This window comes from Doryrhamphus excisus, linkage group LG2 (genome assembly GCF_037039965.1).
Source record: "Doryrhamphus excisus strain RoL-2023G ecotype Guam linkage group LG2, RoL_Dexc_Guam_v1.1, whole genome shotgun sequence".
Classification (NCBI taxonomy): Eukaryota; Metazoa; Chordata; class Actinopteri; order Syngnathiformes; family Syngnathidae; genus Doryrhamphus; species Doryrhamphus excisus.
The window spans coordinates 26,008,247-26,027,519 of NC_136358.1; the positions used below are offsets into that span (position 1 = coordinate 26,008,247).

The 19,273-nt window shown below is 40.3% G+C and overlaps 2 protein-coding genes across 9 annotated transcripts in view; one reads left to right on the plus strand and one right to left on the minus strand.

The window, feature by feature from the left end:
- Nucleotides 1–615: 615 nt before the first annotated feature.
- Nucleotides 616–2,967, plus strand: LOC131109646 (ankyrin repeat and SOCS box protein 12-like). 3 transcript variants are annotated; one of them, XM_058061863.2, is made up of 3 exons: nucleotides 616–679; nucleotides 1,152–1,919; nucleotides 2,146–2,967. In XM_058061863.2, exons 2-3 carry the CDS (start codon nucleotides 1,160–1,162, stop codon nucleotides 2,295–2,297), a joined length of 912 nt encoding a protein of 303 aa, XP_057917846.2. In that variant the 5' UTR covers nucleotides 616–679; nucleotides 1,152–1,159; the 3' UTR covers nucleotides 2,298–2,967. The 3 variants fall into 3 exon arrangements, with proteins under 3 accessions (XP_057917846.2, XP_057917847.2, XP_057917848.2); XM_058061864.2 differs by having other exon boundaries at nucleotides 617–679; nucleotides 1,155–1,919; XM_058061865.2 differs by having other exon boundaries at nucleotides 648–700.
- slc39a11 (solute carrier family 39, member 11) overlaps nucleotides 2,905–19,273 on the minus strand; it is a 37,179-nt gene continuing 20,810 nt past the window's right edge. For 5 of the 6 annotated variants that reach the window (XM_058061855.2, XM_058061858.2, XM_058061857.2 and 2 more), the window contains exons 5-10: nucleotides 18,784–18,919; nucleotides 9,222–9,380; nucleotides 4,589–4,658; nucleotides 4,000–4,098; nucleotides 3,745–3,903; nucleotides 2,905–3,576 (exon numbers count right to left, since the gene is read on the minus strand). In XM_058061855.2, coding sequence (XP_057917838.2) covers nucleotides 3,498–3,576; nucleotides 3,745–3,903; nucleotides 4,000–4,098; nucleotides 4,589–4,658; nucleotides 9,222–9,380; nucleotides 18,784–18,919 — 702 coding nt within the window. In that variant the 3' untranslated portion in view covers nucleotides 2,905–3,497. The remainder of the gene's footprint in view (nucleotides 3,577–3,744; nucleotides 3,904–3,999; nucleotides 4,099–4,588; nucleotides 4,659–9,221; nucleotides 9,381–18,783; nucleotides 18,920–19,273) is intronic. The other variant, XM_058061853.2, reaches the window with a different exon arrangement.

Below are 19,273 nucleotides of genomic sequence, written 5' to 3' on the forward strand. Positions count from 1 at the left end.
CTTCACTGCTCATTAGCATGTTGTAAAAGCAGACAATGATAGAGAAGGGCACAAGGAGGCAAGCAAAAAGGCACGCTGGTCATGCAGCGTTGCATTTCATATGTTTTTTTAAAAAATAATATGCGGAGATAAGTTGCTTTGCAAAGGTTTTGTGTCCCTGTTGGGTGCAAACTATCTTTGTGACCTCACCATTAAACAAACAAAAGCCTGTGACGCGCATGCAAAAGAAATGCACCCCATTTGGCAAGGCAGGATGCCATCGCTGTTGCCCGGAGAGAGAAGGCGTTAAAGGTCAAGGTGGTGAGAAAGTTGGATTTGTTTCATTACAACAGCAGCCAATGCCATGTTTCATCTTACAACCTTTAGCAACTTTAAAAACCCAATTATCTATTCAAATTCACATCACGTGCCTCCAATAAAATCACAGCATTAATGTCTATATGCAGAATATTTTCTATGCCAAAGGAAAAAATAATCACAATCAAAATAATCACAGATGGTATTCCTATTTAACAATAACAAATCTTCCACTATTATCAATCATTTCTTTGTTTGCTATGATGAGCTGTAATACTACATTACAACACAAGGGGGCGCCAATGCGCCTTGGTTGAATACACGACCATGAAGAAGAAAAAGCAGGAACAAGCAGGCGTCGGATGGTGGTGACACATCTAAGGTAAAGCGACGGCAAAAAAACGTAGTTTCTGTTTAATTGCTACATACTGTTGAAAATAAAAGTCATATGCATTGCAGTTGAACATGCTACACTTTTGACATGGTTTCTATGGTTCGTTTTTTAAGGAAATAAACGAAGTCCGACCCGTGCGGATTAGCATGTTGGATGGCCCTTTAACTCTTGTTTACATTGAGCTGCTAACAGTAGCTTAGCCGCTAGCATACTGGCATTATGGAGATATGTTATGTATATCATTATCGTCCACCTGGTGTATTAACGTTTTAGGAGGTGAATTCTAATTAGGAGTTTTGTACGAAGTCGGAATCATACAATTATAATAATATTGTTACTAAAGTGTGGAAAGTATAATTAGCATCGTCATCTTTGTAAGGCAGACTTTTTTGATGTTTCTGTGTTCAATGTGCAAGTTTGGAAATCACCCGATGGTTCTGTGTTTTTGTGTCATCGACAGCAGGTTCTATGCTCCAGCTCAGGACCACAGAAGAAGAACACAGTTGTGAGATCTCCCACCTCCGACAAGCGGTGTTACAAAACAATGACAGACTCCTTGAAGACATGCTGTGCCAGGATATCTACAAGAAGGTCATCAACTACAGAGGCGGATGGGGCATCGCGGGCACCCCTCTTCACGCTGCCGTGTCCAAAGGCCACCTCAGTTGTCTGCAGGTTCTGCTGACCCACGGTGCCCTGGTGGACTGTGTGGATGTCAAAGCCCAGACGCCTCTTTTCGCTGCAGTTCGAGGAAAGTACCTGGACTGCGTCTTAGCGCTCCTCAGGGCCGGCGCTGACCCCAACGGGAATTCCTCTAACAACTGCTCCCCCGTCCTCACTGCTGCTCGTGAGGGCGACGTTGCAATACTACAGGAACTGCTCAAACATGGTGCTGAGGTGAACTCTCGATCCAAAGTCCTGCTCTGGACCTCAAGCGCCAGGGTGTCAAGCGGGCCGCTCTACCTGGCCGCCGTATATGGACACATGGAGTGCTTCAAACTGCTGCTCCTCTACGGGGCCGATCCAGATTACAACTGTGCCGACCCCAGACTGCTGAGTTCCATCAAGCAGCCCAAAACGGTGCTGGAGATGTGTTTGAGGCACGGCTGCGGTGTGGAGTACATTCAGCTTCTCATCGACTTCGGAGCCAACGTCTATCTTCCCACGCTTATCATTGAGAAGTCCACCAAGCAGAATGAAGCTGTGGAGCTGCTGCTGCAGGAGAGAGGTGCCACACATTCATTCATTTATTTATATATTGTCATTATGCAATACCTTTATCACTGAATATTTTAGTGCATTTTTGCAGGAGTGAGATTGCAATTTAAATGATTTTAAAAATATATTATTAAGAGTCCTCATAGTTTACTTCTGCTTTAAAGAAACCAATGGTCTTTCTCATACTACATACTACATACTTACTAATACGTATTCCTTCCTGTCACATTCCTCAGGAAATCCAAAGGCCTTGACGTCACAGTGCAGACTGGCTCTGCGAAGATACCTCAAAAAGATCAACAAGATCCACTGTATCGAGCAGCTGGAGATGCCAACAAGTGTCATTAACTTCTTGCAGTACAAACCTCTCCCAGTCACCCTTCTATAGCTCCATGTGGCATCATGTATATTTGTCTGCATATGTTTATGTTTTTTTTTTTAATTGACCACCTGGACAGCCTGTGTAATGACAAGTCTCTTACATTAAACGTCAGTGTGTGGTTAAGTACTGTGTACTTTCTGTGTACATTCCCTTTGCTGTGTATTGTAAGTAACCTTTAATGTTCATTTATTCATTCAAGTCACCTTTATATGCATTTTATTATTTAATGCCATTAAGGCCTGCTTGCTTACTTTACAAAAAATAAGTGTATTTGTATGTAATAAGTATGTAAATCAGCATCAAGTTCACCATTTTATTCATTCATTTTCTACTATCCCAGCTGTCTTCGGGCGAGAGGCGGGGTACACCCGGGGCTGGTCGCCAGCCAATCACAGCGCACATATATAGACCACATTCAATAGACACATGGACAATTTGCCAATTGGAATTTTGGAATGAAACCAGCGTCCCCAAAGAGAATATGCAAAATCCACACAGAGATGGCCGAGGGTGGAATTGAACTCAGGTCTCCTAGCTGTGAGGCCTGCGTGCCACAACCACTCGTTCAGCATTTTTAAACAGACAATGTTCATTTTGACATTCCCTAAAAAAATGAAGGCACTATATTCATTTGGAAAGGATATCGTTTTCACTCGTGTTGCATTGAATAAAAGGATAAAACAACAAATAGTGAAATCCCACATATGCCCCGTTTTATATCTGCATATTGCAGCATTGCATGAAAACAGCATGTAGAATGAAATCCTTCTACAAAGAAAAATTAACTGCTTCTGTTGAGGTTGAACAAAAACAGACTTCAAGTATTGCCACCATGAGGTAAATGATAAAAAGGTTTTTTTTCTTTTTTTAAAAAGTATATATTGACTAAAGACCATTGAAAAAAAATGAGTACTTTTCCACTGCACAGCAAATAAGTGACAGTTAGGTCCATACTGTACATGCCAATACTTGGACATTAGACAAAGTACCGTAATTTCTGGTGTATAAACTTTAAACCCCTGCATTGTACATCTTACAAAGACTAGTCAGTTAGTGAGAATGGTTCACTGTGGCATCAGGCTCGGTGCTGTACTGTGGAAAAGTGTCAAAATGTGCAATACTTGATTTGGTCCCCTTCTTTGCCGCTGAGGTCAGCAGCGTCGTGGCGATGATGGCTGTGGAGGCGCTGCTGGTCGTCACGACGATTCAGCCCAGCCCCACGTCTAGTGACATCATCACTATAAAGCCCAGGATGGCGGTCCAGGACGCCAGCTTCCCGTTCCCACTGTGGACAAGTTTAAAGTTAAAGGGAGATTTTAAAAATACTATATAAATATACATATACAGCAAAAATATATATACTGTACAAAATGTAAGCAACATGATTTTATGTATTATAGTCCCTCATATTATGACTTATGTTTGAACATGAATGACACGTGTCCTCCCTCACCTGACTTGAGCCTCCGGTATGATGTCATCAACCACGACGTAAACCATCGCCCCAGCAGCAAACGCCAACGCGTATGGCAACAGAGGCTCAGCCAACACCACGGCGACGGCGCCCAGCATCCCAGCGATGGGCTCCACCATCCCACTGAGCTGGCCGTACCTACCGAGAGCACCATGACAAATACAGCCAGTCAATACTTATTTCAATGCTAATTTGGTGGGGGGGTGTTAATAAGTTGAATGTGTCATTTATCACCAGAAGGCCATCCATGTTGAGACCCCGGACCCTCGAAGTGGCAAACTCACTGCAAGGCCTTCTGGGAAATTTTGGATACCAATACCGATTGCCAAATTCCTGCAGGGACAATAAAAATATAGTTTTATTCTTATTATTATCCATAAAGGACAGCATATTTTCTAATGTTTTTATAAAAAAAATCTATTTTAAATGTAAAAATCATAGCTCAATCAATCAGACAAGAATGCAAGCGAACACTCATGATGCAATGTGACAATATAACCTGTAGATGGCAGCAAAGCATTGGATGACCTAAGTGAGCACTGAGGGCACCAAGTGCTTATGAAGTTGGGAGGATAAAGAAAAGGGACCAAACATGGGTAGCATTGGTAGCATTGGTGGCATGGGTGGCACCTCACCAAAGTGAAAAAAAATAGCTGCATTCCTTGCAGTACCACTTTACCCGCTAGATGTCATCAGCACACAATTGGGAACGTTTATAGACCAATAGTCTTTTTTTTTTTTAAGCAACCAAAGGTATCATCGACATTCAAATAATAAGTAGGACTTTAGGGTTCTACTACATTTGTTGGCTGATGGGTCTCACCTTGCACTCTCAAAAGTCGCAGACGGGGTCTTTCCAATGGCTCCAAATCCAACACCCACAGCCAAACCCTCTGCAGACAGAAAACACCAATATGTGAACCATGTCTGCAGAAGTGTGACACAAACGTAACACATGGAGGTTTCAAGCAGAATGAGGGATCACCAAAAACCGAACAGATAGCAGGGGGCCAATCCATAAATTCAAAAAGATGCAAACGGGCCAGGAATTCTTGTGCATGGATGCTTGAATCCATCTACAGCACGCAACAACTCCTTTCTTTTTTCACGTTATAGTGGGAATAAATAAATAAATAAATACATAAATACATAAAAAGAAAAATAATAAAAATACCAAATTAAAACACTGCAAAAATAAACACAGTATGTTTTTAACTTTCATTTTTTTGATGATGGTCAACGCAACAAAATCCCAGTAACTGGATGCGAACAGCAACGTCTTGCAGAAAGTACTGGATAGATCCTTTTAACTTTAATCCAAAATGACAGCCCAACAACACACACACACACACACACACACACACACACACACACAAGGGACACACAAACGGTTTGGTGCATTCGCATGAAGGCAACTAAAGCAGATTTTAAGTAGTTGTTGTCACAACGTGGCTGAATGCTGTTTTCTTGTGTCCTCATTGGCCTGGGACGTTTCTTCACGCTGGCAGTAGCACATGCATGTACCGTTATTATTTTTTTACATTAACACAAAAAATGATTGACTTTTGTAATACGTCTGAATGTTGGTTCGGGCCCCCCGCTCTACAGCATGATTATTTGAATTTTCCAATTTCCTTAATCTGCTGTCCGTGTAGATTGTCCCAATTTATGGAACTCATGGTATGTTACAGCAAATAAACCTTCAGGCACGTGAAACACAGAGAAGTCATATCACTCCACTAAGAAACGCTTGATTAGAACGTTAATGCATGGTAATGTTTGTCATGGACAAGCACAGCACCCTGCAGGTTTTTGAATTTAGTCACCAGCGTCACATGACCCTATTGCTCACATGCACACCCTTTGAGGGTAAAGTAGGTCCAACAAGGACTATATATGCAAGATTTAATTTGGCATTCTCCCTTTTTCCATAGTATTAATTGCCTTTAGGAGTAGAAATAATACAATTAAAAAAAAACGTCTCTTTTGGCAATAAAAATAGTTGACCTCTCGCATGTTGCAACACTTTTAGACTCCATTTTACTGATTTTCAGTGGATGAAGTCATGAAATAAGATGTCACATAGAGTTCTGGCTCCCAAAGAGCTTAGGGCCAGTGCACAATTAACAGCCTTCCTCACAATCTAACAGCCGCTCATTCTCACGGAGACGTCTGAGTGGGTACTAACGACACACAAGGGGGGGCTGCAGCCTGCTGGAAGCGTTCAATAATCTATTTAAGGAATTGAAAATTGGCATTTCTGTGACCTCACAGTGCGACCATTGACTTCGTTAACTATAGAAGGTAAATATTCTGTAATCAATGAACACATTTTAAAACGTCAGACTATGTACAGGGTGATGATATATAACTTGAATGCAATGATTATTCGGAGAATTCAAACACCTCCATTGCAAAAAAACGGAAGAGATGCAAACGGATGCAAACGGAAGATGAAAGAGGATGGGGAGCATCCTCATCCCCTACGCAGCTGCAGATATCCCAAAGCCCAAAGGCCACTTCATCATCATCTAACGCCTGTCATTACCTAAGATAAAGACACCCCGGCTCCATTCTATTCCCCCCCGGCCCATCAAGGCAGACGTAATGAAGCGCTGTTATGGATAAAGCTCCCTTCACTTGCACTCAATGCTCTGGGTTGGTCTGAAATGCCACAGGGCTGGTGGGAACGCTATTTGCACCTATAAACTAAGTTTGACCACACAGTAACAAGCACGGAGAGTTTCGGTGTTTGTTTGGCTTTTAGTAACGTCAGTCTGAAGTCTGGAGAGAAGACTTTATATAAAGACTTTTATATGTGACACAAAAACTGGACACCATCATGTTTGTTTGCAAGGAAAAAAATGGTGAATCTCGCTTGTCTGAATATCTGACAAGATATATTTGAAATATATTTTGAGACCAACCACAAAGTGGTGGGAGGACACCTGAGAGGAAATAAAGAATGTAGCAATAAAAAGGTAATTTTCTTCCTCATTAGGCAACACAAATGTTAATTCGGCCTCTCTGCTTTCTTCTGTGGTCCAGTGAGTTGATGCAATAACTTAAAAATGTGTGGAAAAAACTTAAAAATAAATAACTTAAACGTGTGTGGAGAAATGACAAAGTGCCAAAACGCTAAACGTTACATTAACGCCCAGCTTGGACTTTTAGGAAAAACAATCATACTGCACTTCCTGTGCAGACTGTGTACATATATTTATACTGTTATTCTGTATATTTTGTATTTTTCATTCTTTTTTAATAGATGTGTCTGCACCTACTATACCAAAACAAATTCCTGATTCTGATTCTGATGAGGGTGGCACGGCGGTTTAGTGGTTAGTTCGCAGACCTCACAGCTAGGAGGTTCAATTCCACCCTCGGGCATCTCTGTGTGGAGTTTGCATGTTCTCCCCGTGCATGCGTGGGTTTTCTCCGGGTACTCCGGTTTCCTCCCACATTCCAAAAACATGCTAGGTTAATTGGTGACTCCAAATTGTCCATAGGTATGAATGTGAGTGTGAATGGTTGTTTGTCTATATGTGCCCTGTGATTGGCTGGCGACCAGTCCAGGGTGTACCCTGAAGACGCGACCCTCGTGAGGAAAAAGCAGTAGAAAATGAATGAATGAATGATTCTGATGAGAAAGCCTTTAAGAAACGCTGAGATTTTCTGTATTACAGTCAGGATTTTCATGCCATTGTTTGCTTTCAGGCATATAAACCATTAAACCCAGTAAACCATATTTTTTTCTTGAAAAACACCCTCTGAGGGATTCCATAATTGTTTGCAAATCAGCATTGGTTGCCTCGAGGAAAATGATAATATTAAGCACTCAGCGCAGGGTTGGTACCCATTGCCAATAAACTGCATTTTGTTGAACTGTTGAACCTCCAAGATGCTTTTTTTCAACCTCGCATGTCACTGTGTCAATCATAAACAAGTACGTAGTACTTTGTACGTAGTCGAGAATTCCCTATTCCACAATGTCATACTTAGCCAATATTCTTCCTCATACTTTGTGTGACATAACAGATATGACAGTTGCCGTGGCACAGACGTGACTGTGTTCATCCGTCACACAAATTGGGCCATTTAAAGTGATGGGAGAGAACATCTCCAGCAAGTTTCACCAAACTCCTGTTAAGCTTTCTTAACAGCCTCTTTGCCAACCAGTACATGTGTTTGTTTATGCAGCGGATGCATCTGTTGTTCAATAGAAAGAGCGAGGCACGGAGTCTATCAGCGGGCTTCAGGTCCCGCTGAGACAAACAAGGGTTGGAAATTAAGTGCACTTACCGTTTCATGATGGAAGAGCACAAGCTGAACCAGCATTTTGTCTTTTATGTTTAATAGCTCTATTATCAACTCTCATTTCTAAATAGCCCGAGGCCCTCCGTGTGGGTTAATGACTCTTCTGGAGAATCAAACAGGTGCTTTTTACCACACGTTCATCCACATGATCATTCAAAATCATTAGTATAGTATGAAATCTATCTCGTGTTTACAAATAATGCATCATCAGTGCTGTGCATACAATAGTGAATTCCTGTCGAAATTAAAACAGTTAAAAACACATCACATGGTTATCTCGCATCAATAGAACGTCATTGCTCATTAATACTTCAGTGACTGAGTACATTCCAGTATGCAAGCCACAGTAAATGATGCAGAATTGGTCAAAACATTAGGTGACATTTACGTATTACCTTACTGTATCTTGGTGCATTTGGTCTTTTAAATGAGGTTGAAATAAGAGTGAGTAAAAAAAAATGTGCCACTGTGAGAGGTTTTGACAGTTCCATTATTTTTCCCAATAAATGCTACAATACGTCACGTACAAGCAAATATCAATGTGGCAGAAACGAAGCAAGACGCGCATACAATATTGCGTTCATATGTTGCAATTAAAGCCACATGCTGAGTGTAATGCGGTGACAAGTGTATTTTTTTTTTTCCTCTCTAGTAAATGGGCTGCTCTTTGACATGAAATTATGCTTTTACTGCAGCAGTTCCTCCTACACACTCGGCAAGTGCCTGATTTGCATGACGCACACACACAAAATATGAAAATGTAGCTGCACCGCGGTTTGAAATAGCCATGTCAAGCAGCAATGATGAGGTGGATTCGTGCAACTGAAACGGGCGTTCATATTAACCAAGAGCTACAGGATGGAAGAAGAAGAAGAAGAAGACGACGGAGGAACCCAATGATAATTCCCTTTTGAAACAAAGATGTATTATGTATTATTGTGTTTTTAAATATACCAGGGATAAATTTCATTAAACCGGTCATTTTCAATTATTTTCAAGTGACCCCGACAGACCAACGCTACACTATTTGAGAAGCACTAAGAGAAAGAAATAAATCAAGTATAGTTGGGGTGACTTTCAAATACAATATGATTCATATGATTTGGTGTGCCAATTACATCCCTACGGCTTGTTCTCACCTGGGATGTTGTGAATAGTGATGGCGAGGATGAGTAGGAGGATGCGTCTCCAGCTGCTCCCTGAACGTCCAGCCATTTCTGGATGTTTGTTTTCTCTTTGTTGAACATCTGAGCCATCCCAATGAGATACTCTCTTCCTCGGGAGCTGAAGACCCTCCTCTGTTTTAACCACAAAAAAACACAAAAAAGGATTTTACTGTAATATAATATGACTGATATCTGATTGGAGAGAAGAGAGAAAATCAGTTAAAAATAGGGAAGAACCACCATGGTACCAAAAGAGGCCATATTAATGTCTCAAAAAGGATGACACAATCGAAGAAATAACCAAATATTATTAAATATTTCCCCAAAAAAGACTAAAAAGGTAATGGTTGATTCATTTTCCTGCAGATGACAAACAACAAGGAGTCAACAGTAACAATAACCAAGACAAGCCCTATGATAGGGCCTCCCTTCTGGCTGTTTCCTGTCTGTTTTCCCAGTGCCGGTACTGGTGCATGACAATGTATATAGAGTGTCTCTGCAGTCCCTGATGACAACGGATTTAGACCTCTGGGCCATCATGTATCATTCTATCTTCCACTGTTAAGTCTTGTATTCATTTGTGGTCATCATCACAACAACAACAACAACAACAACAGCGTGTGTTAAGTGATGTTGGTCGTGTCGCAGTATTTTTCATTACAGTCCAAGAAAAACACTGCAGTTGAGTGCAAAACTTGTTATGCACAAGTTTTCCGTGGTGGCACAAAACGGGGGAAGTTTACTACAATTTACTGATGCCGACTATTGTTCTCTGTTTGAGTAATATCACTTGATCAAGCCTTTTCTCACGTTCCACACTACATAATAAGCCAGAATAATAATACATTTTATTTGTATAGCGCTTTTCAAAATACTCAAAGACACTTTACAGAAGAATGGAGTTGAATAAAAGCAAGTAAACAGAGTAGAAGACACACCAAAATACAACATTCATTGGTTGATACACAGTTAAAACATGAGCGGGGCGGGGCAAAGAGTTCCAGAGGGTGGGGGCAGCGATGGAGAAAGCTCTGTCTCCCCAGGTTCTTTGTTGTAAGTATGATTTGTGCTGGTAGTCATGGCGATACTCAAGGCTACAATACATTGTGAATTACGATTATAAAGTATAAGTGATGAAACAGAGGAACCGTTCCAATTAAGTTGATAGTTGGATGGACCTACAGTACAAATTCTTCAGGCGGCTTCAATTTAGCTCCCAAGGCTATCTGTAGCTGTGTCTTGACCTCTCAAAACAGCTCTCCGGCATATAAGCATTTATCCTCAATCAGTGCAGTTCAAGTGTGCAACACAGGAAGCTGTCAATTTGAATTATTTGGTGTGCAAAGGTCAAACAATCTGGACAATTGCTCAAGGTGTTCAATTACAGAGGGGGGCATTTTCAAAGGCCAACATCCTTTAATTCATTTGGCTGTGACAGAACTTGGAGAACCCAACCTTTTCACCGCAGCCAAAGGAGTTGGAAGCATAAATAGAAATGGGCTTTAAGGTATGCTTGTGGAGGACGTGGCTTCCTATTAAGACACTCCAAGAAAAAAACAAACACATTGATATAAATAAATAACAAAGAAGTGTTGAGACGGTTGCCATGGATATGGCATGGATGAGTGGTGGAGATGCTCTCAACCAATGTGAAGACTGCTGTTTGGACCATATGCCAAACCAAAGATTGAGTAAGGACCTCAAACAATGAAGTGGATGAAGATGAAGAGTCTTGAACCAGTCATGATGTGCTATATATATATCACTATATTGACACTTACTATGGTACCCATTATGTCATTGGATGCTCATATCACCTCGTACTTTGGTACGAGGTACATTATTAAAAAACAAAACAAAAAAAAAACCCTTGAACTGTATTATAGAAAGCAGGAAGTGAACAAATGTAACAGTTACTGATTGTAAAAGTACCAGATGGAGGGGTAGGATTTAATAAGCTTTGCTTCTTACTACTCCTTTTGGACATGTGGAACTGTGAACTGATTATGGGATGCACTCAATTGTAATCTGATGCATTCAAATGAAATAAAACCATTACCATTACCAAAGTACACACATACAATACTACTTACAACATGAACTTCGTACAGATACAATGTGATTGAACATTTGGCATAAGAAACCAAGGGTGGCAATCCCGACTTCAGACGATAATAAAATTATAAAACTAAAGTCTAACTCAGTGAAACAAAATGTTCTCATAAATTGTGTTGAACCTCCAAAGCAGAATAATATTTATTCAGAATATTATTTATTATATTCGTGAGACGGGACTGCTTTTAAGCTGTAATTTCAGAACAATTATAATTAGAATAATCAGTGTGAGGGAGACTGCAAAAATCACGCCGCATTGAACGGTGGTGTGTTGCAAAGAGGTATGTGTACGGAATGATTTGTGTGGCTGATTTACATAAGATACTTCCTTGCAGGCACCATGAAAAATGCTCCAATGCAGCAATATTCCGCGTTTCCATGACTGTTGACTGAACGGCACTTGGTCTCCAAAGAAAAGAGCGTGTCGGTCATGAACGAACGAGTCAAAAGAACTAGTTCTTTTGTGTGAACGGAATGAACGAGGTCACCGGCCCTAAAATACCCGTTCAGTCCGTTCAGTTGTCCTATCGTCGCGCCTCGCTCTGTGGGTGGGATTAGTTGACTGAAAGACCGAGACAGAGACATTGACCAATGCCATCGGTGACCTCGTTCATTCCGTTCACAAAAAAGAACTAGTTCTTTTGACCCGTTCGTTCATGACCGACATACCACTAGTCATCACGTGTTGTTGCGCTATTGAGTCGGAACGAACGTGAACATGGCTGAACGGACTGACTCGACACGACTGACCGGGTCTGTGCACAGGGGGGAGATCACAGGCTAACGACCAATTAGCCTGCGGAATGATCCTGTTCACTGAAATGAACAGTTTTGCCCACCACTACCTTGAACAATGATCGACTTTAGCTTGTCCTTTTGCTATCCATTTACAAGGAAAGGAAAACGCACAGGGTTCAATTCCACCCTCGGCCATCTCTGTGTGGAGTTTGCATGTTCTCCCCGTGCATGCGTGGGTTTTCTCCGGGTACTCCGGTTTCCTCCCACATTCCAAAAACATGCTAGGTTAATTAGCCACTCCAAATTGTCCATAGGTATGAATGTGAGTGTGAATGGTTGTTTGTCTATATGTGCCCTGTGATTGGCTGTCGACCAGTCCAGGGTGTACCCTACCTCTCGCCTGAAGACAGCTGGGATAGGCTCCAGCACCCCCGACCCTCGTGAGGAAAAAGCGGTAAAAAATAAAAGGAGAAGAAGAAGGAAAACGCACAGGCACACCTCAGTGATTTTAATGAAAAAAAAAAAAAAAAAAAACATTTGAAATGTCAATTTTGGTCGTCCTCGCAGACACAGTTTCTCCAGAAACACAACCTGATTCAGGATGCATTCTAAGGGCGTACCCACACAAGGTCAATGATATCATGCCAAGGCGCACGGGACCTTTAGCAGAATAAACATGGCCTCCAATACACAATGTGAGCAGGGAGATGGAGGGGAAGGTCACTGTTCTAAACAATCACTACAAGTCTAAGGATCAAATGAATTAATTTGACAAGAAAATAGTGCCAATTAATATCATTTACATTATGAACTATGCTATAATTTGAAATACACTACTTTTAAACGTCCCCGATACACAAAGTTATCAGTATTGGATCGGTTTTGCTGATACCAGCCTGCATCAAATGGTAAAATAAACGAGTGGTATCGACCTTTTAGGTTACAACCTGATTAAATGAAGCATTGATCATGTCCACAGAAAAGGGTGAGCAAAAATTCCAGATTTGTTTAGACAACCTGCATTGACTATTAGTTAGTCGTTAGTCAGGCTGAGGAAGACAGTGATCAGTGACATTATCAGCAGCTGGCGAGATGCTTGTCACTTCCATGTTGTGAAAGATCCTGCCAGTCAAGATGAGTGAAAGGAGATGAGGTCAGATGGCGCTAACACAAGATTTGACTATAAATAAAAAAGGAATAGACAAGATCATGGAATGAGTGGAATTCATATAACAAGGGGTTCTTCCAAACCAAAGACCTATCCACACATTGCTTTGTGAAACTGCCTTTGTCTACGGGGGGGGGCATGGTCATTTTTTTCTAAATTGTTCCCACAGTGATAGAGGTGTAGAACTGTCCAAGATGTCTTCGTTAGGTGAAGAATCCAGATTGAGGAGCAAATAAAGGGTCTACCCCAGTAACAGTACGGTGAGAAATACAAGGAGAGACAAAAGAGGTGGAGATGAGCCCAAGCCTTAGAGAAAGAGACTTTCTGATCAACTGTCCCTGAGCAAAGCCGCAAAACAACTATTCATTTGTCCGGAGGCATTAAAAATCCATAAATTGAGAAGTTCTTTGCAAGGCCTTCATCCGTGCAAGCTGTGGGATCTCAGTCAAGACGGTTTGGGCCATGTTGTTTGCGAAAGGGTCATTCGGTCACTCTGAGCTCATACCTTCTAAAGAACTTTTTTTTTTTATTTCTCTTTTGTGCTTTACTTTCTCCATCTGGACATCTTAAGTAAACGATCGCATAATAAGGGTATATTTCTTCTCTTAACCACTGTCTCCAAGACCAACACTGCTATTGTGGGCAACACGGTAAAGAGAGTTTACGGTAATGTCAGTTTTCACACCAATGCTATCTTGTTTAAAAAATAACCGGGAACGCTATGGTGTGTTAATTCTAACAAACAAAAATCTGGGGTCTCAAACTCAATTTACCTGGGGGCCACTGGAGCTAGGGTCTAGGTGAAGCTGGGTCGCATCAGGTTTAAAAAAAAAACCCAAGAAAAAAAAAAATATATATATATATATATATCTTTTTTTTACTTTTCTACACAAAATAAGATAAAAAAAAAACAAATTAAAAAATCAAGACTAAATAAATCAATCTATCAGTAATAAATAAATAAAATAATAATAAAACAGCAAATGAGAAACATTTAAGAAACTACATATACTACTTGGTGGTTGTTAATTCTAACAAGCAAAAATCTGTAGCCCCCAAACCAGGGGTCTCAAACTCAGTTTACCTGGGGGCCACTGGAGCTAGGGTTTGGGTGAAGCTGGGCCACATCAAGTTAAAAAAAAAAAAAACCCAAGAAAAACACATTTATTAAAAACTGAAAAAATAAAAATATAAACTGTCTTCAATGTTTTTGCACAACACTTTTTCAGTGCTTTGGTTCCGGTTTGCCACAAGAAAAGCTCTGATAAAACATTCCACTGTTCTCAAATATCTTACTTTTTACTTTTCTACACAAAATAAGATAAAAAAAAACCAAATAAACAAATCAAGACTAAAGAACATAAATCAATCAATCAGTAATTCATTCATTCATTCATTCATCATGCTTTTTCCTCACGAGGGTCACGGGGGGGGGGGTGCTGGAGCCTATCCCAGCAGTCTTCGGGCGAGAGGCGGGGTACACCCTGGACTGGTGGCCAGCCAATCACAGGGCACATATAGATAAACAACCCCAATCAGTAATAAATAAATAAAATAATAATAAAACAGCAAATGAAGAGAAAAACTTAAGAAACTACATATACTAGTTGGTGGGTAGAGGAATTATTTTTTTCAGATTCCAATGAACAGTATTAACAGTTATTTAACCTTTAACATGAACATTAATGAAACGTAATCATTTTACCCAATTAGCAAGTTATCCTGGCGCTAACCTGGTGGCGCTCCGGTAAGAAGCGTTGGAACCAGCCGAGCTGTGCGCCTCCTGAGGGTATCATGTACCCAGAAATGGCGAGTATGACCCAGGAAATGTCTGACCTCTCTGCTTGCCGACAAGAATTTCCCCACCAAGCTTAGAGATAAAATATTGATTTCATTCAGTCAAACAGCAATGAATTCATAACCTTTACATCATGTTCTTTTTTTCACTTGGATAATCCATGTCTGTCCTGAAAGAAGACAAAGGTGAACCCCCAGACAGTGATATAAATAATACAAGCCGTATAACTGAGGTAGGTTTTCTATGAGTGTTTCAGATTTTACCCCCCCCCGGTCTCACTTTTCATCAGACATTTATTTATTTCACCTTGATCAAACCTGCCCTCCTTCTGTCATTCCAGGCCTAAGAGGAGACAATTCTTACTCTTCTGTCTCATCTAAAAAACAATGACGCGGCTTGAAGCATGACTGTAGGAAATTGGCAAAAACAATACTAGACTTCACGGCTGCAAGGTTGTTTGCGGAAACTAAACCTAGCTGAGAACGGCTCTTTGATATTAAACCATAAGAGCAAAATACGGCATCTAAATTATGCACAAGCCAAGTATCATTGTAAGGTAGTAAAACAAGTGAAATCATTACTTGGGGATGTTGTTTTTCTGATGATGGAGACCAATATTAAGCTTCAACTCAGATGTAATTTCATTAAAATATGCAAAACCAAAGGAGCAATCATCTTTTTAGAGCATGTCGGGCTACAGATGGCAAATAGCTACAGTTAATTATAGAGAACTGTACACCTCAAACTAAATCATATAATTTTAGAAGCAATTATTTGTGAATACCGAAGCGTTGACGCTGCTCTGAAATGCTGTAGAAATGTAGAAAACAATTTGGAATGTTTTAAATTGGCTTAAATAAACAATGCGGAAGTAAAAAGTAACATTTCTCCCTCACAAAGAAATTTGTACAATATAAATACAATATGCTGGGTCTGAGCATCCTCAACAATATCATCCTTTTCATCCTTTCATCTTTATCATTTATGTATTGTTCCAACAGCTCAGCTCCCTCAAACAACAAAAATGCCTCTATATTTGCACACATACTGTATAAAAAGGTAGCCTACCTTTTTACTTCAATAAAACAATTTATTGTTTATAGCTATTTCGGGGCGGCACGGCGGTCTAGTGGTTAGCGCGCAGACCTCACAGCTAGGAGACCAGGGTTCAATTCCACCCTCGGCCATCTCTGTGTGGAGTTTGCATGTTCTCCCCGTGCATGCGTGGGTTTTCTCCGGGTACTCCGATTTCCTCCCACATTCCAAAAACATGCTAGGTTAATTGGCCACTCCAAATTGTCCATAGGTATGAATGTGAGTGTGAATGGTTGTTTGTCTATATGTGCCCTGTGATTGGCTGGTCCAGGGTGTAGCCCGCCTCTCGCCCAAAGACAGCTGGGATAGGCTCCAGCACCCCCGTGACCCTCGTGAGGAAAAGTGGTAGAAAATGAATGAATGAATGAAGCTATTTCACTATTTGTGCACTTGTTTACTCGTCAGAGCGATTAATCGATTATTACAGTAATTGTTAAAACAGCCCTCATGTCGACACTGTGTTGTCTTTACCGCTTGTTAAAAAGGATCTATTATGTTTCTTCCACTTTTCTGATCTATAAATGTTGCTTTCTCGTGTTAAAAACTATGGCCACAATTCAGATAATGAGGTTTTCACATTTGGAAGCTTGGGACTGCAGTGCTCTGTGTTATATACGGGTATTTACCGTTTTAGAAATGTCATCCTGTGAAGAATTCCGGCCACTGTTAACTCATTCATTTGACAAGTTGTGTTAAATTAACAACTTGATTCAAAACAGGTGAGTCAGCATTCTTACTTGCAATGGTGCTTTACAAAACAACAGCTATCCTTTTGGGTGTTATCCAGTTTCCTAAAATGAGTCATCTACCAACTTGAACAACAAACTGAAGCTTTCAGAACAAGAAGGTAAAGGGAAGATGACAGTGTCAGGCAACACATACCATCTATATTCATATACCACACATTTATTCAATTAGAAACCTTGGGAGGTTCGGTAATTCTTCTGTGATGGCTGAAAACTCCCTGAAAAGGGAGAACTTTTAAATCAAGGAGAAGATGACTCCAACATTAAATGAGGCGAAACCCACCACCAATCAATCATGACTGCAGGGAAAAAAATAAACATAATTCAAGAATACTATAAAGAGGGTTTGCATATGGTTGTTAAAGTTAATTATAAGTTTTATAACAAGGTACCAGCCACTGGTAAGACCAAGAACAAGAAACCCAGATTGAAATCATCCTGAAATCACCTCATTTGGACAGACAAGCAAGGCCAACTTGGATTAGAATGATGGGAAGAGAAAACTATAGCACAGGACAGGAGCGGATCTTGTTCCAAAGGATATCACATTATGAGTCAAACATTGTGGAGGCAGTGCGACGGCATGGGCATCTGTAACAGGCTCACTGGTGTTTACTGACTATGTGACTGTAATCAGCATGTAATAGCATCAGCCTGACTGCCCAACTAACTGCCTAAATAAAATGAACACATAAAAAGTTAGACTGTGGAAATAACTATACAGGTATCGGCAATCAAAATGTCTTTTCACATTCACTTCTCGTCTCACTGTGTGTGAAATAGTGTAAACGTAACACTTGGGAGTAAATCATTGCGGACAATGTGAGGCCCCAGGCTCTAATCAGCCTCTGTTGCTGCTCCGATCTGAATGTTGTTTACTGGAAGACGGAATTATCAACACTCGTAATAACCGGCAGCAGGTTGGCAGTTTGCTTGATTTTGTAGTGCAGGTGGCAACCCTTGAGCGAACATCAAGTGGTTATTTGCAAAAACCCCTGCCTGAACAATTAAGACCCAATACAGGCCTTTTGATGGAGAATTTCAAATACAGAAATTCATCAATAGGACAGATATTACCTAAAATCTGGTTTGAAGATGTATGGTCATCGTAACCAACCATAGAAATGTTTTAGGTATACATTTTACCTACAAATACAGTGAAATTGTACATATTACTGTTATATCTTGTTGCATTCATAGATCATACTGTTTATCATTTATATAATCTGCAATAGCCATACTCTAGTCACTTCATTGCAATACTGTGCATATTACTGTTATTATATATTGTCACATCCGTACTGTACATACTGTTTATAATCTGTATAATCTGCAATAGCCATATTATAGTCATTTATATCCCTGTACATACCCTCACTGTATTATAGTCAGAACCTGTTATAGTTTGTAGATCTGTCCATTTTTCTACATTTACGTCCTACTAAGGTACTTATAAAATTGCACTTCTGGTTGGATGCTAACTGCATTTTGTTGCCCTGTACAAGTGACAATAAAGTTGAATCTAATCTAATCTAAAATGCATTTTTGCTAATTTTCAAATATTTTTCCAATGCAGTATTTGTCTTTTTTTTTTAATGATCCCCATATTTCATGTATTTCTGACTTTTCCTAAAAATAACGTAATGTGGCATCCTGTGTGTATTGTGTATGGGACATTTGCACGATGAACCCCCACAGCATGGTTAGAATATTAGAGGAAGCGATAGCGACACACACAAAAACAAAGATCAGAAAAAGGTCACATGAAGGAAAGAAGCCATCAGAGAAGTTGTGTGTTTTTTACTCGGAAGCAAGTCCGAAACGATGCAGTATTCTATAGCTCTTTCTTTTGTGGGTATATGAAGGATGGCTTGCCTGAGTGAGGTCCAGCTCTACCTATCTTGATGGCTTGGGATTCAGACAATGGATAGAATTGATCCTCTGCTTTCTCTTTGACCATCTTGGATTCTGAAGCAAGGGCCAAGGCAATGTGGGGGTCGGCGCATACACCCTGTGGGGAAAAACACAAACATAGGCATTCAAGTTATATTTTCCTTTAAATGTATGTTAGCAGCACAACGGAAAGAAGATGGTGAACACTGGTATTGGACCTTGATATCTGGCGGGTGCTTGCGCTCTCCTGAATGGCTTTCTATTCAGTTTTATTATCTATTCAATCATTTCTGTACAATCTATGGACCTGTCTTTCAGAACAGGCAGACAAAAACAGACAATTATTACACACATTAAGCAAATGTAACTGTGCTGTTGTACTATATGTACAATCCAAGAAAGAACAACAGCCCATCATTAGCACAGGGATATTAAAATACAAAATTGAGTTGTTGTTGTTGAAATATTTAAT